At 36.9% G+C, this 18,408-nt stretch overlaps 1 protein-coding gene across 3 annotated transcripts in view; it reads right to left on the reverse strand.

The window, feature by feature from the left end:
- PIEZO2 (piezo type mechanosensitive ion channel component 2) overlaps positions 1 to 18,408 on the reverse strand; it is a 295,169-nt gene that overhangs the window by 175,452 nt on the left and 101,309 nt on the right. For all 3 annotated transcript variants that reach the window (XM_039385318.1, XM_039385319.1, XM_027744595.2), the window contains exon 3: positions 17,342 to 17,467. In XM_039385318.1, the coding sequence (XP_039241252.1) occupies positions 17,342 to 17,467 (126 nt within the window). The remainder of the gene's footprint in view (positions 1 to 17,341; positions 17,468 to 18,408) is intronic.

The following is an 18,408-nucleotide window of genomic DNA, read 5'->3' on the forward strand; positions in this document are numbered from 1 at the left end:
GTAATTAAGTTTAAAACAGAAGCACTAGGTGAGATAATGTCACACCAATTAAAAAAAATGTCCAGGGCAAATGTATGTGAATGTATGAAAACATATGTGAATGCTGTTTATTTCAAAATCCCTACTATTTGACTCTACTCTACACAAAGAAGCACAAGCTTTCCAGTAACAGAGATCATCATTTAGAGACTAGCCAAACACTATCCAGAGAGATTATGACCTAACTATGCACATCCTGGACTAAGAATTTCAAAACAAAAAAAAATCTCACTCACATTATTATTTATGCTGAAATATTACCTAAATTTTTGCCATTTCTGAGTTCCAAAATATACTAATCTTCTTCATAGGAATACATTAATTATTTCACTTTAACAGCTTTCATACACAACCTCCAACCGAGGAAGGAATAATGAGCAAACACATGTTAAGACAAAGTATCTAAAGAGCAGAGTGCTGATGATGGGTTTGATTTACATCTGAATGGATTTAGCATCAGCATTTGGAAATCACAAAGTCTACATTCCCCTCTCCAAACTGAAATTTTTCAGCTCATAAACCTTTTTGAGATTTATAACAGCTTGCTTAGCAGTGTCTCCTGCACCCCATATGCTAGGGGGATGGGTTTTATTAATATCACTAGAAAATTACAGAAGCCAAGCTTTATGAGCACAGACCCAAATATAGAGGATACTGCCTCAGAATCAAAACCATTCAAAAAAAAAAAAAAAGCACAACTCCAAGGTGAAAGTAGTTATTTGTACCACCAACAGTAACATAAACCAAAAAACATGCCTCTGTAAACATTAGATCACTTTGGCAGCGCTGCTAACTCAAAGAAGAGAACATGACAGTGAAAGTTTTAGAGATGAATGTAGTCACTGTGTGACATGTAGAAGGCAGAGAGGGAAGGGAAGCAGAGCAAGTGAGAAATATTTTTCTTATTTTCCATAATCTGGTAGGTTTTTCTCCCATCTTAAATATCAAGACTCTATTGGCAAATCTTAGGAGACCTAGCATAATGTCATGTAAGCCTCATATCTCACCTTATTTATTCTTAGAACTAGATACTACAACTTTTCCCAATTGAGAACAGAAAGTAAGGGTTTGTGACTGCTTTTCCTAAATACCCCTTGCATAACATGGGCAGATACCCAGCTAAGCCTTGCATTCTACTTCCATGGAATAGACTAACAATGCACTTTCTTGCTTTTATATACATGAAGGATTCAGAGAGGAAAAAAAAAAAAAGAAAAAATCTAATGCATTTAGGAAAAAAATTTAGGAACTACTAGTTGTAGGCAGTTCTCTCTTGCTAACCCAGCATTAGGGGCACATCATTGCTGTGTATGCAGTGGCTTAACTGTAGCACCAGCAATGATATATGCAGGATCACTTTTATGACTTTCAATGCCTCCTAATGAGATATTTATTTATTTTAAATTAATATTCTTTACATAAATTAATATCCTAGGAAAGTGCAAATACTTCGTGCTGTTTACAATAACTGTATTACTATACAACAAAATTTAACTCTTGCACAAAGGAATAAAATAACTTCAATTTATATTGTTGACACTCAGTATTCCCAAAATAACAAAGGTAATATTTTAACCAACTTTTGAGAAGTCTCTGAAATCAAGACTGCTTCTAGCGAAAAGGTAAAATCTTTTGTTCTTCTCTGAGAAAATTACATAGCAAAACACAAAAGTAAATTTTTATCTTTTAACTAAATACTTTACCTGCCAACATAATACAATATTTATTGTCAATTCCTGCAGCTGCTGTTATAGAACCTTTCACTCTTTACTATAGCTAAAAAAAAAGTGACTGGAACAACTGTGAACTATGAAGGGAAATGTGATATCATTTTCTTATTGTTATCCAGAATGACATGGGATAGATGTGGAAACCCATCTTTGACTTTTTCCAGATGTTCATGGAACTGTATCAGCATTCCAGCTTTGTTTTATGTGGACATGTATTCTGTGAACTTCCTTGCTCAGGATTTTCTTTTTTATCATATATGAGAGAATTTTGACAATGTTTCAGTGGGGACACGAAAAGTCATAAAAATAATTTAAAAATTCATGTATCATAAGTGTTGTGTAATTTAACTCATGGAAAGCCTGTAGAGAGAACAGGATGGTAATGAACAGGTGGTACTTCACTCTTAAAGCAATGCAGTTTCATGAGCTGAAATTTATTTTGGTTAGAAATCTTCATAAAATTACGATACAATGAGACTGCGGTAGCAGAAGAGGAGGCCAGTCCTGCATGGCTGTAGAACTACTACATTAGGCAGAACCATGGCTCACCCCTATATGCCAGCAAGACAAACCTGATCTCGGACAACTCCAAAAGTTATTTACAAACTGCCCAAAATTCTTAATGAAACTTAGGACTAGAGAGAGAAGGTTTTATTTGGTTTAGTGCTGCGACAAAAAAATTATTTCTTTATGCTGATTCCCTCCCCCAAATCTTGTTGAGGCAACAAGCTGCATGATTAGCAGTTTCAAGGATATCAGAAAAGCAAGTCCACTAATGACTCTGAGATGCTCAGCCAGAGACAGATGGAAAGTATCCATGTGTATCTGCTGACTTTCTCTTTCATGTGTCCACTCCTCCCGCATTTTTCATAATTATTGGACATCTTACCAAGAAGTGCAAGTTCAACAAATCACTGTTGCTCAGTATCTCTGTTCTGCAGAAAACAGTTATTTACTGTGTGACAAATCTATGGATAACAATACTAAAACTATTTCCATTTTGATAAGATGACTTTTTTTTTCTGTTACATGTCAAAATATTGCATCCTCTGTAATACTGCCCAGTTTATATCTCTCTTCACATTTTTGGAAGCACCCACACTTGGAGTCAAAAGAGCTGAACTTCTATGCCATTAACCACTACAGAGCACTTTCCTTCCTCACTGGTACTTTTGGCTTTCTAAACTTTGGACAACTTTGTAGAATTTTATTATTGAAAAAATAGTGCTGAAATGTCCTCTTCCCCCACTTAGTGAGGCTGTCCAATTGGGTAATTCAATCAGCCTGATTCCTGAAAATGCAAAGGTTGATGAGCAGTACTAAAACTTAGAATCACAAAAAGCTCCTGCTGGAATCAATGAGGCCTCTGAAAATGAAAATGGGCACCATGAATGTTTATAGAAACAGAAAGAAATTGAGCACAGTCTGATACCAGATTAAAAGGCACCTCTTGCCCCCTTCAGACAGCACTTGTTAGTGTTTCTGCCAGTCTTGTATTTTATTCTTAGTCAAACATAAAACATCAGATAGCCAAGAATAAGGCAAGGGATAACTATGTAAATATTTATCTCTGAAATAATGAGAACTGGGAGACCAACAAGTGTTACAAAGTTGGAACTGTCGCCAGCACAACAACATCACCTCCAATTCTTTTTTATTCGTGTCATATTTGTCTGGATATCATAGAATCATAGATTCATGGAATCATTAAGGTTAGAAAAGACCTCTAAGATCACCAAGTCCAACCATCAACCTAATACCACCATCACATTCACCACTAAACCACATCCTCAAGTGCCATTTCCACGTGTTTTCTGAAATCTTCCAGGGATGGTGCTTGTAAGACTTTCACCAGTATGTCTTTGTAATTCCACAAGTTTCACACTGCAGCTGTGTTTAATTACCACTCCAGGTGTATGTAAGATTTTTAGGATTAAAATCCAATTTGGCACCTGGACTGTGAAGTCTGTATTTCTAAGAATGACAGTAATTTCCTGGACTCTACAATGGAGCCTATTCTGTGTGTAATTTGAGTCCTTCAACATGTCTATAGTGAAGGTAAGAACAAGACTCCTCTTGTGAAACATTACATTATTCACAGACAAACTTGTGGAGTCTAGATAGAGCATGAATTTCCTGGAATCTGCTATGCAGCCAACTGTGGCATCACCAAGAAACCACAGGGACACAATCCCATGGCCAGGTCAAACTTTGCTGGCTCTAAAGGATGTGTTAAAAATCATCCTTTTGCATTTCAATGTTCTAAATATCTGTGTAAAAAGAATTTATGTGCCAACCTTAAAAAGAATTTTCTATATGATATTTTTTGATGACAATGACTGTAGGTAAGGCGATACATGAACAAAAGAGCATAAAATGTTACTCAGTTCTTATCACTGTGTCCTTTTTATTGGGGGCTGGTTGTCTTTTGAAGCGTATTACTATATACTTAAATATACAAGTATACAAGTATTAATTATTAATTAATGTACTCTGAACTACAACACTACTGATTCCCTTCAGGAACTACTTCTATACATTGTTCTACACCTGAAAAAGCTCAATAAAATTCTTGTCAGCCATTGGCTGGAGTGCATGCATTTTGGTGTTTCACACTACTTCAGTGTGAAAACAGTGTTAAAATTGTTTTCAGTTTTAAAATCAGCACTTGATGATATCTGATGATAGTTGAAAACCAAGTTCATTCTCTTAATCACTTTGAAAGATATACAGTGTTCTACTCGCCCTTTCTAGACACAGAAAGACAGGATTACAATTTTTTTCATTTACTACACCTTTCACTGGTGCTGTTGAAAATCTTTCTGTTTTCAAACTAGATGATGACATCTCTGAAATGTTTGTTTTGCTTTAAACAAAATCCCTAAAGGAATGTAGTATGATAAAATTCAGCAGTAAACACAGTATATATGGATGGAGATGGTGCAATGCTCCAGACCTAGGCATCAGGTAAATGCTAGAGCTAAAATGAAAGAAACAAGGGATGTTTAAGACTTCGGAAATCAAGTCTACCCTTCAAAACTCATATAATGAATTTCCTCCTTCCAAAGACGTAAACAGTATTTCTTCTTCTTTTGTGAGTGTTACAGAATTTTGCTTATTTATTTAGTTCTTTGTTAAGCGTAAGCATGACAGATGCACTGCACATTGTTTACACAAAGGGTGTAAGGTACAGCACTTTCTGGCATCTTGTGTGGTTACTCATTCAGATTCGTACGTCTGGCAGAACTTGAAGGGAATTTTAAGACAGATTTTCCATTTGGAAGTAAACTCAAAGTATGTAAGTTCACATAGTATTTGACCCAGGTTTAGGACTATGTTCTAACACACTGATGCAGGAGAGCCCACCAAAGCATTTCATAGCCAAGCCTGTGAAGAAAACATTTTTTTTTCCTGATGGCTTCAAGCTATATTTATGTGAGCAACGCCTTTCACTTTGTTTTACAGGGTGAATTGTTTTACATCACAGCTTTCGTGAAGGGCTTAGTAAATTCAGTTCTTTCGATTCAAGGTTGGACTAGTTTTTGTCCCAAGCAGCCTCCAGCTCACACTGCCCAGGGAAGCCCACCCACTGGGAGTGCTGCACCACCAGGAATGGCTCCCCACAGCTGCCACCTCCAGACACAACACCTCACTTGTCCTTGCAGCTGAGATGTCCAACTAGTGGTCCAGCCACGGCAGAGTGGCTGCGGTGAGCAGCTGTCATCATCTCAGCTCAAATTCGCCATTTGCTTCCCAGCTGAGACAGAAGTCATGCTGCTGATGTAAATCACCAAGAGGTGCAAAAGGATCAAGCCCAAGGGCTCTGACCAAGGGATAAAAGCCCCCTCAAACTTGCAATGTGGGTAGAAGCACATGCAAAGGCTTAGTGTCATACTAACTAATCAAGCCTTCTAAAAATACTCAACATGATTACATGACGGAGAGCAATACATAAAGACGTAAACAGCCAAACAGAAAAGACAGATCCTCAGAAATAAAGTGAAATATTTATTCTCAGACAAAGTATTTGTCTAAACAGTGTCCAACACACAAATATATAGTTTCCTACTCCCGAACAGTAATTCTACAGTAAGGCTTCCCAGTAAAATATTTATGTTACAGTGATTTGAATGATCAACAAGGGAACATTTCAACATGGTGCTTGCTCTACACCAGCTCAGAGATGCTGGTTGCTAAAGCACTGTAGTGCTGTCCTTATATACCCTATACTGCTACAGCAAAACACTGCCAATGAGCCAAGATAACCACTGCAACAGTAGGGCTGGTGTCAGAGTAAGGGCCTAACTCTGTAGACAAATTTTCTCACTGTAGCTGTGTGTGTGAGCAGCCTGTTTCTGATTTCGCTGGTCTTCAAGAACTTCACAATATGTAAAATAGGTTTTCCTGTTGTCCCATAACTTGGGACTTAAAAGCAATTGGCAATGCACACTGTCCGATAAGCTTTTCATAGGAAGGTTAAGCAGGACAAGCAAGGGAGTGATTACTTACAAAAACATAGAAGGTTACTCTTCACGTTTACTTCTTAATTTACTAACAGCCCTAATGCAGAGTATAAATTAAAAAACCAGTTACACTCTTCTGCTTTGATTTCTTTCACACATACATTCTGCTCTCCCCTCTTCTATTCAAGTTTTATTGAGTGCCTTCTCCTTCACAGCTGGCCTTGATTTATTCCTTGTGTTCTTCCTCTTCTGCTTCTTCCTTCAAGAGGACAGAGGGAGAAAGAAAACAGCTGCTCTCTCTCTCCTAAAACAGCCTTAAAACAAAGTGACAGTGATGGTCACCCTTCTTTTCTACTGCCCTGGATTCGAGTGTACTTATCCTAGCTACAACTGGGACACTAAAAAAAAATTGTCCCAGTTTGCACCACAGCGTCAGTGGAATACCTTCCAAAGTCCACCAGCTTCAGAAAGAAGCTGTGCAACCCCATAGGCCATCCAGCAGTTTCCCAGGTCTTCTCTCCAATGCAACACTGACTGTCAAAAGCACAAACCGTGAGTGGCACTGAGAAGGACCATCTCCTGTGTCAGGTTCTCTTAAATGGTGGAACGCAAGTGAGTATGCTAACACCACTACAGCATAATTATATACATTATGCAGAAGGTGTTATATATTATGTCTTAAAGCGACTATTTTTAAATATTGCTCGGTTTTTACATAGCAGCTTGTGAGTCCAGAAATAAAGACTCCATAGGTTCAATGAACACCAACTTTCCAAACTGCTAGGCAGAAACACCCAGCAGGAAATTAAGCAGGACTTATCGTTCATGCCTAAGAAGCAATTACAGAAGCTTCTGTTTCCCCAGTAATAAATTTCCTGGCTACATAAAGCTGCATAGAAAGTGTTGAAGAAATGTTAACATCCAGTATGTACTGAATTAAAGGAAAATTAACTTTCATGCATAGAATAAGCTATTGTTGCAAGTTTCTGTTGAGGCAAAAAAGGCACGCTAACACCTTTGACTAATTAAGTTTGCCATAGGATGTGTTCCACATGCTAAAGATTCTTGACTCTTGAAACACTGAAATGACAGTCATAAATGGTTATTGGTAATACTGTACCAACACACACCTTTCTAGGACCCTGTGCAATGACCATATTTGTGCCACCACAACTAAATCTCACTGCAGTTTTTACAGCTGAGCATTCTTTTTGGTTCCAAGTTCTCCACAACTCCACAAAGAAATTCCTTTTTACATTATTCATGACTCAGATTCTGCACATCACCTACGCAAAAAATGGCACACTATGAAACCAGAGAATGATAGCATCTATATTAGTTTGGGGTTTTTTTCCTTAAAGTCATGTCTCCAATCTTTCTTTCATTTCAGAGGTACTTGCCACGTGAAATAGTATAACGGGATCTTCATCTGTGAATGCTCTACTTCAATCCCCATGTGCACCACTTGAACTTATATCTGCAGAATTTTCTATCAGTGGAGGTCTGGACAAATGGTTATTCATTGCTTTGCAACTCATCATTCTGCAGGCATAGTCACTGATAAGAGGGAAGCTCTGAAGAAATCCTATTCTCATTATTCTTTAAACTATAATATCTCCATAAGCCCCCAGCCACCCAACCAACTCCTGCTGCAGGTCATGTAGTACAAACCACAGAACAGGAAAAGCCTCTTCTCAAAGGAGTTTATTAGCTCAGTCAGAGCAGGGTTTTTTAAATACACTTGGCACTGGGCAGATATAAGTACCACCAAGAGACAGTGTTACTGCTTGGGATATGAAAGACAAAATCCGTATGTTGACTTTGAATAAAGAACAGTGGTTTTCACAGTTTGCTTTGATTTTTATAAAGTTGTATTAACCTGTATTCTGGAAACATTTTCAGCTTCTCATATGCTCAGGCTTTAGTATCCTGCTAGTAATATAAGCAACAAAGCTTCAAACAGTTTTGTGAGGACATACCTCAAAGCCAAAGCACATGAAGTAACTGCACTAGTTTCACTGGGACAGAGTCCATTTTCTTTCTAATAGCTGGTACAGTGTTGTGTTTTGGGTATATTATGAGAATAATGTTGATAACACAATGATATTTTGGTTGTTGCTAAGTAGTGCTTACCCTAAATCAAGGACTTTCCAGTGTCTCATGCTCTGCCAGTGAGGAGGTACACAAGAAGCATCTGTCGGGGAGCATCACCATGACAGCTGACCCAAACTAACTATAGAGATATTCCACACCATAGGGCGTCATGCCCAGTGTATAAACTGTGGGGAGTTGGCTGGAAGGGACCAATGGCTGCTGACAGACTGAGCATTGGTCAGCGGGTGGTAAGCAATGGTATTGTGTGTGTGTCACTTGTGTTTCTTGGGGTTTATTTTTCTTCTTTTTTCAGTACAATTAGTAGTAATAGTAATTTATTTTCTTGAAATTATTAAACTGTTCTTACATCAACCCATAAGTTTTGTGGGTTTTCTTACTTTTTTTTTTCCTGATTTCCCTCCCCATCCACTGAGGGAGGAGAGTGAGCAGCTGCATGGTACTTAATTGCCATCCGAGCTTAAACCACAACACTCATCTCTCATAAAAACTGAACAAATAGTCTTTCTAGGCAACTAGCTGTCTGTATTGACTTAATAATTAATAAATACTATAGTTTGTGGTTTCAAAAATATGTAGGTATCTAAATTCCATTAAAACTAGACTTTTATATTATGGGATTTAGTATTGTCAGTTTTACATGGGTGATGGACAGCATGCAGAATCTGTACAATCTCTTCTACTAAAATATTGGCATAAAATTTGTTTTTCCACACTGAATCTCCACTCACCACTCTACAACTAGTCTAGCTAAATGTCTAAACTAAATTTGCACTACATTTGCTGTAATGGACATCACAGGCTTAGACAACGTTGAGTTTAACATATATATCCCCTCAATAAAAGTTATTCTGATTCTTCTGCAGTGCTATGGCTGGTTGTTTCATCCTATAAAAACCTTGCTGTACTATATTCCACTGTTCTTGAAATACGAGTTTATTTCTGAACCTTCTTCTCTTGATGCTTGTACAGACACCACACGAGTAAAACCTGACAACTTCTGTGATAACAGAATGAACTGCTTCTGAGACATTTAAAGGTATTGTTTTTACTCAGAATTCAGGCACGATTATAATCCTTGAGCTGGCACACAAAAATATGATTAAAATGAAGATGTTCTGCAAGACAATGCCTACTCTTACTGGAATAAAGATTTGCTTTAAACATACATTTTCAGACTGAGATAAGCTTACAGATGACATCCATTCTTAGATTCAACTACAACAGTCCAACATAATTGTTGCAGACAGTAAACAATTCAGTTTACAAATTTCAGAAAAAAAAACATGAGAAAAGAAGGGCTCTGGTTTGAGGTAGAATGTTGAAATATAGATTTCACTAAGCAAAAAAGGAAGCATACGATATACATAGAATGGAGGTGACTGAAGATCTTATAAATTTGCAGCTAAACCAGTTGTCTGGAAAGCACCTTGCACATCTCCCTGGTCAGTGAGAAATGGATCTGTTGTTAGGGAAGAAGGAGCTGCTTTGCCTGGGATGCAACTTCTTGAGCACTCTGTAATGCGGATAACTCCCAGATTTGATTTTGGAAAGCAAAAGCATTGGAGAGGACATAGTGACTTTTCCAGGATTAAAATGAAATGTTTACTCTGCTATGAGTTCTGCTCAACAGCAGAAGCTTCTTATAATAAACTTACTAGCTTTTTAATGCCATTTTGATTAAATGAAGTAACATTTTTGAAATTAAGATTGTCAAAATTATCAAGATAATTAATAGTCAGGAAATCATCAGAATATTTGTTTCATAACATGATGTTTCAAATTTCCAATATTTTCAAAATATTTGTTTTCAAGGCAGTTTCTCATGAAATAGTGACTCAAAACAGGTGAAAAGAGCCCATAAGATACAGACTCCAGGCAAGAGCTGGACCAGTAAGTCATGGTATTTGAAAGACCTGCATCCATCTGACACACATCTTTGAAATAGAAATATGAAACTCTGTAAGAAATCTTTTAATCTTTTTCCCCTTCATAAGTAAAAACAACATCTTTATTTCTAGAGGGTTAATAAATCCAACAAGAAATACAGCAGCCTTTACCAATGTAATACTTTTCAAAACCATCATAACCTTAAAAGCATACTCAGGAGTGCATAAAAGACATGAAGTCTCACTAGGTATACAGGAAAGAGTAATTATTCATTCCTATGAAAGTTCAGTTGCAGTCTTCAGTCTGAGCCTTCAATAAATGGTGAAACATAATTTATTTGTACTGGGTATTGCTGCTTCCTAATATAACCCAAAACCTCGGGGACATGCTGGTAGTAATGCAAACACAGGATGGTCTTTTAAGCCAAGAAATCATTTCAAAATTTATCTAAAGTAGAAAGTTATTATGATTCCATAATGGTGGCATGCATTTGTTTAACATTCACCATGGCATACCGGGGACAGAGAATTATCTGAATTTCGTTCCCATGATCTAACGGAGAAGCTATCTAGGCAACTTGGTGCTTTAAATTTATTCTCCCTTTTTCTTCATATAACCATTTGGTAAATAAAGCACTCAAACTAAACGCAGTAAACAAACGCAAAGATTCATACAAAGTCTTTGGAAGGATTTTAAGGTATCTATTTAAACTCCATTGGTTCTATTATTTGATGTATAAGAAAAGTATCCAAAAATAACCTTAAATGCTCGTTTTTGGTATTCTAACAAACATTGACTACAAACTTAATTAGTGAGTAGTTTAATTATTCTAAGTCGCATTTCTCATGGACAAAATTATTGTTCTGGTAGAATAAGCATTTAGGTAGATCCATTTCCAGAAATCAAGACCGAGGTAGTATGGTAGTCAGCAGAAAATAAAAAATTGATGTACATAACTACAATGAAGAGAAAAAGAAACAAGAGTAATTTTAAACAGAAGAGAAGATACTGTTACAGAGTGTATACTTACAGAGTATTACAATGAGGAATAATTGCACTAATTTATTGGAAGTAAAGTTTAAAATTAACATTGTGGAAAACAATCCTGCTGGTGGTAATGTCATTTTTAAAGATGTTTAAAACTAGTACTAGGAAAGAACTATAGCATGCATACTAAGGAATGCAAATCTCTATTACCATGTGATCTAATTTTCAATTGCCTGTCTCACAGATTCTATAATCAAAAGTTGTTACCTAATCTAATAATCAGAATTTTATTCCATCAGAAGTACAAACTTAATTATGAAATTGTATTACTGCATAAATACTGCTACATTTCAAAATCAGACTCTGTGTTATATGGAAATATCATCAGTGAAACCAGCCTGATAACCTAGTTCTTCATGGCTAAGGAAGATCAGCCCAGCTCACTCTTTCTGTATTTATTCTTTTCCTTTCTATATAAAATCTGATTTAAAAAAGAAACTATCCGGGAGGTATCCAATGTTAGTTCCACATACTGAGGTTGTGGCTAACCAACAATCTTTCATTAAGTTAAATAAGGGCTACTAAAAACAAAGTTTTATTAGTGCTAGGCAATACTCATAAGACTCTTAAGAAACAAAAATCTTCGGTTGGCCAAACATTCTTAGACACCTTTATCAATACACCAACATAATCTAGAGAATGCTGTAGCATTTTGTAGCCATCCTGAAAAAGAAGGTATATGAACTCTAAAGGAGAAAAGGGCTGGAAAAAATAACAAACCAAAGAAGTTAAACGTTCCAGGACTTATCCTGAGTACTATCTATGAGTTGATTTTGAATTACATAAGTTCAGGATAATACCAGAATATTTTGAAATGAGCCTGAAATTCTACATGCCTGCTTTTTGTTTGCAGATGGTCCAAATAAAACTGCTTCTAGATGTAAAAGGATAGTTGTTCTTCATTTCCAAAATGAAACTACAACTCTATAAGGTTTAAGAGGTGATAGTTTATATCACACCTCTAATTTAAACATTTTTCAAGTGTTTATGCTACCAAAATGAAAATATTTTCAGAGGCTTTAATACAGCAGGGTGAAAAGAAAAGCTAAAACCAGAAAATGATCTTTTGATTCAGAAGCTGGCATTTGAAAATACTGACACAAACTAACCTACAGAATTTGAAGACAAAGGTACCACCCCCCTCACCCATTTCTGAAACTGTCAGGAGTTAAGATTATGAACTACTAATATAGACCATACATTTTTTAAACAAAAAGTATAGAATTAAGTTAGAACATTTCTGAGGTGGAAATTATGGATTTGTAGAATCAACTAATTTTCCTGCAGGATGAAAGCAAGTGATGGAATAATCACTAAAAGAACACATGAAAATTTCCCATGCTTTATCATAGCAAAAATAACCAACTATATATACACCAAAATAATTGCAAGGGTTTTTTTCTTTCTGCTATTGTAATTTTTTTACTTTCCTCCTTGTATTCTCTTTTTACTCAGCCTAGAAATTAACACACCAAGAGTGCACAATTACCTTACACACACCTCATTTACATGAAGGCAGTATATAGAATAGAACTATTTAATTTTTAAAGGACTTACAGTGATTGTCAACTCCTTGAGCAATTTAGGGCTGACTAAAAGTTAAAGTATGTTGTTAAGGAAACTGTCTAAATGCCTCTGACAGGCTAACGGGCTTGGGCACAATCAACTGTCCAGGAAGCCTGTTCCAGAGTTTGACCATCCCCCTGGTAATGAAATGCTTCCTAATATTCAATCTGAACTTTTTCTAATGGGCATAGTTCTGAATTATACCCAAGCACCCTGTCACTGGATCTCAGGGAGAAGAGATCACCACCTTGCGCTCCACTTCCCCTCCTCAGAAAGCTGTAGAGTGACAAGATCACCCCTCGGTTTCCTTTTCTTTACACTAGACAAACCCAGAGTTCTCAGCTGCTCTTCAGAGGGCATTCCTTCCAGTCCTTTCACCAGTTTTGTTGTCTTCCTCAAGTACCCAAACATCTGTCTTCAGCTGTGGGGCCCAGAGTTACAAAGAGTAGTCAAGTTGAGGCCTCACCAACACTTCTGTTGACCAGTTGGTCATGCTATGCTGGTGCATCCCAGGATTAGGTTTGCCCTCTTGGTTGCCAGAGCACCCTGCTGGCTCCTTTTGAGCCTGCTGCCAAACAACACCCCCAGATATGCCTTTTTGCAGGGCTGCTCTCCAGACACTCCTCTCCTAGCTTTTACTTGTGCCCGGCATTACTCCATCCTAGGTACAGAAACTCATTAAATTTCATCCCACTAATCACAGCCCAGTGCTGCAATCTGTCTAGATCCCACTGCAAGGTAGCTTGTCCCAAACAACACCTCCCACTGTGGTATTGTTGGTATCAAACTTGCTAATGTTGCACTCAACTCCTACATCCAGATCACTCATAAATATATCGAGCAGAATTGGCCATAGAACTGACCCCTGAGGAGCACCACTGGTAACCTGTCGCCAGCCAGATGTGACCCCATTCACCACAGCCTTTTGAGCCCTGCCCTTCAGGCAATTCTTCACCCAAGTACATCTTGGACCCACTCATCCCACAGCTGAACAACTTGTCCAGAAGGATCCTGGGAAGGACAATATCAAAAGCCTTCCTAAAATCCAGGAAAAATACATCCACCACCTTCCCTTCATCCACTGGGCAGGTGACCTTATCATAGAAGGATATCAAACAAGTTAAACAGGACTTTCCCTTTGTGAATCAGTGTTGACTGTGCCTGATGAATGCACTGACCTTTGAATGCCTTTCAGTAGTACACAGTATAATCTTCTTCACAGTTTTTTCAGGAACTGAGGTTAGAATAACAGGACTGTAGGTTCCTGGGTCTTCCTTCACACCCTTTTTGTAAATTAGAATAACACTGGCCAGCTTCCAGTCAGCAAGGACCTCCCCAGACTCCCATGACCTTTGCTAGATAATCAAAAGGGGTCCTGCCATAACATCCACTAGCCCCTTCAGTACTCTATGGTCTAATTTATTTAAACTGGGGGAGACACTACAGTTCCATCAAAATAAAAACAGAGATTATATTTAAAGGAAAAATCAAACACTTTAGTATATTCAAAACCCCTTAAAGGTGTATTTGCAGATGGTTCCCATAAGAGGAGCCACTAGCAAATGAGAAGATAGAATTCAGAACAATCTTGATAAATAAAACCATTTTGGGAAAAAATGGACAAACATAAACTTTCACTACACTGTAAAAATACTCACCTACAAAAATACAGGATTGAAAAAAGTGGTCTGTTCTGCAGAAAAGGAATTGTGGGTTTCATTGAATCACAAGTAAAGTGTGAGACAATATTACCATTGCAAAAAGTACCATACAATAATGCAGGGAGTTTGACTTGCAGACACTTGGGTAATTGTTATGTTTCAGTATATGCTAGCAAATTCTCAGCTGAAATACTGCCTTGCTTTGGACACTGAACTTCAAGAAATATCTGGAACTCTTGGAGAAAACAGAATTAGACCAACAATTATAAGACTAATCTCCTTTCTGAAAAACATGACGCAAGAAGAAAGTTTGAAGGGATTGAGGCTGTGTAAAAAGAGAATGAGAGAAGAGCACATATGACAGATATGACTGCAGCCTTCAAATACATAACAGGTAACCATAAAAACTAACGGAAAGTTTTTCTTCATTTCCACATCAGGCTGAAAGATGCAGACAGGGTATTTTGACTAATGGGGAAAAAATTTCCTAATGATAAGCATCAGAAAAGACTTTAGCTGTAAAATTATGTTATTAATAGTTGATCTGAGTCTGGATAGGGAAGCAGAAAACTCCAGTCTTCCAGTCTACACTTCTGAACTTCTTAGTGAGTAAAAAGAGTTGCATAAACACTAACAACCAAGTCTAAAATGAAGGGCTGACAAAACTTTGCAGATGCCAGGGGCAAAGTGCTGTCATTTCTCCAGCTACAGCTTAGCACACAGCTGCAGTCAGTTTTGCAAAGCACTATTCATATAGCTGGGGAACAGGAAATACAGCGGAGCTGTGGCACCAAATAGTTACAAGGAGAAGTGCTACCAAAGTACTTTCTGGATTGGGAATTCTGTTTTCTCCTCACCCATACAGTACCATCTATGTTCTGGTACCATTTAATGACAATAATTGATCTTACTGCCTGATCTACCAAATGCCTTGGTCTTTTCTATCCCCTACATTCACAACGGTCTTTATACATTCTTTAGCTTCTCCTTCAGTACCTTGGGGGTCCAGTATCTATAATGCCAGTACCACATGCCCCTCCTTATTAGCTTCACCTGAAGCTCATAAGCTATAGCCATACCAGAAATTTAAATGGTGCCAGTTTACTCTGCAAAGACATTCTGGCACTGAAATTCAACAGCCAAATTTTTCGTGTTGTTAAACAGTTAAAAAAAACTCAAAACAACTTTGGTCAGCTAACCTTCTCTCCCAGACAACTCAGGCAAAATTTGGGCCAAATAACATCCCCAAAAGGCAATGTCATATCACACTCTGTGCCCAGGAAGCAAAAAGAGCTTAATGGTGAGGGTGTGGTCATCTCATTTCAACTGGTCTCAGTGTCAGAGAGCAATGTAAGGCACATTTAATGTACTCCTACAGCTATACCCATTGTCCTGTGAGGCCCCAAGTAAGAAAATCATTATTAATGGCAGCTAGAATATAAACTGTTGCGCTCGACAACTGTGAATAAACAGACACAAATAGCACATTTTATCCTGAAGAGTGGACTCTTCAAGATGAAATAATTATTTTAATTCCCACTGCAGACCCTAGTTCCCACCATAAAAGGAGGAAAAATTCACTGGTTGCATCTCTGTCTTGGACAGTTAGGAACTCTCTACTCATACAAATGGTGTCTAGATAATGCAATTACTCCAATCTAAGTAAAAATTACATCTTCATAGCCATAAGAATGCAAAACACATACAGGAAAACAACTCATCCAGTTCACTCAAAGAATGATAGACACTTAAAAAAAAAAAAGAAAAGAAAATGTAGTTTTAGATTGTGAAGGCCTGATTTGAACAACAAAGTCCAAGATATTCCAGTTAAAACTGGTGTTTCATGAACACAATTATGCCTTTTATTTTAAGAAATTAAGGAAGTTAAAGGTGAAATGGTAATGCTTACTCCAAGTTTCCTTAGGATTTTGTTACTTTAAGTCAAATGCTTTACTTCACATAAGGTTTCTTGTGTTGAATTGTAGTACAACTGTTTACTCAAGTGGCAGCAGCATACTTTGTGAAAAATTAAATGGACATTTATCAAAGGTGAGTTGACAGGTTTAAATGTTAAGTGTAAGCACTGTAAGACAAGTACAAATAGTTTCTACCTGGAGGTTACATATCTAAATCACTGGATAGATATTTTAATTAACTTCTGCACAATGAAGAATGTTTGCTTTCTGAATTATTGAACAACATTTCCTGAGAGAGGAAGATACAAAATGTCATGCAATATATTTTTAAGTAGAGCTAACATATAAATGAAAACTTGAAAATCCTTCTTCCTATACAGCACAGGCAAGAAAGGGATGAATACTGTTTAGAAATAGAAATGTTAGAGTCAAGATTTAAAGTTAAAATAAATGAAAAACTTGAGAGAGTTATGCCAGAGAGAGGCATAATACATGGATAGAGGGGGTTTCATTACTATATCTCATTTTACTCTTAGCCCACTGGATTATGATCTAATAACACAAATATGTAGCTATCTCAGGTTCTGAGATGATTTTGAGAAAGCCTAAAAAATAAAGATATGCAATAGTCAGTGGTAAACTTAAAGAAACTGCATCTCTGGTGGGGACAAAATAGTTATATATATAAGTATATATATATCTCATAGTTACATATACGTTTCTGTTGTTTCTTAAACCCATCTAGCCTTCTTGCCCTACTGACAGTAACTCCTAAGGTAAAAAGCTGGATAATAGAAGCAAGCTGCAAACCCACAGGAGCACACTGCTAAGTGCCTTCTCATCAACCCTTCACCTTTCAAACCACTGAAGCATTTGGATGTTTAAAATGCTAATAAAAACGAAAATGTTTTACTCACAGTTAAAACCAGGTTCAATAGTTTTTCCAGCTTCAAGACTGTTTATTGTAATCTGAAAGATGATGTGCAGCAGCAGAAATGATAGACTGGTGAAGCACAGAGATTTTAATAATCGTCCTGTATGCCCTAAAAGACAAAGTATACATACATATAATTGGTGAATTTCCAAACATTACTTAAAGGTTTTCAGTTTAAAACCAGTAAAAACATCTTGACCAAGCATATTTCTACAAGTCAGTTCTACATTAATCATGATTGTCCCTCATGGTCAAAATTATAGCAAAAGTCATACTTAAATTATAGTGGTTTTGAGTATACTTTACTCACAAACAGCAATGACTGCTATTACCAATAGTGTCTTTGAGTACACTTTAATCACAAACAGCAATGACTGCTGTTACCAATATTTTGTTGGGGTTTTTTTAATTAAAAAAAGGAAGTTTCTCAAGTGTCCAGACAGCAATTTTAGATCAATAATATTAACAACATCATAATGTTTATCACCACATTACCCGGTACGAAGACAAAATATGAATGATACTTCTACTTTTGAGAAAATAAAACCTGTTAATCTAATTACACTTTACAAAACAAATTACATGGGAGGGGGATTAACAACACAAAAACCTCAGTTTGGCTCAGGAGTACAGACATATTTTCATTGAATGCTTTGCTTTGTGCCGACTGCCCTCTTTATCTTCCTTTAGAAGTTTTGAAAATAATTTTCAGAATACACTGAAGAATCCTGTGCCAGACACATTTGGTCATAGTTTCTCTATGATTTGTTGGATATATGTTCAAAAGCTAATAGAAAATGTTTGATGAAGATTTAGAAATGCCTTATAAATCCTCTAGGAAACACTCAGCTTAATCACAGGCAGCCAAACTTGCAAGGTATGAATAAATAAATTATTAGTATGTCAGGAAATATGCATCTTCAAGACAAAGTTGAATTCCTGATAAAAGACAACATTAAATATCACCCTACCTAACCTATCTGCAGTAAAAAGTCTATCTCCGATGTATTTTATACTAGATTTTACAGCACCTGCTTCGTACATTTAAGG

This window comes from Pipra filicauda, unplaced genomic scaffold, assembly GCF_003945595.2.
Source record: "Pipra filicauda isolate LSUMZ 115617 unplaced genomic scaffold, ASM394559v2 scaffold402_size659489_pilon, whole genome shotgun sequence".
Taxonomy (NCBI): domain Eukaryota; kingdom Metazoa; phylum Chordata; class Aves; order Passeriformes; family Pipridae; genus Pipra; species Pipra filicauda.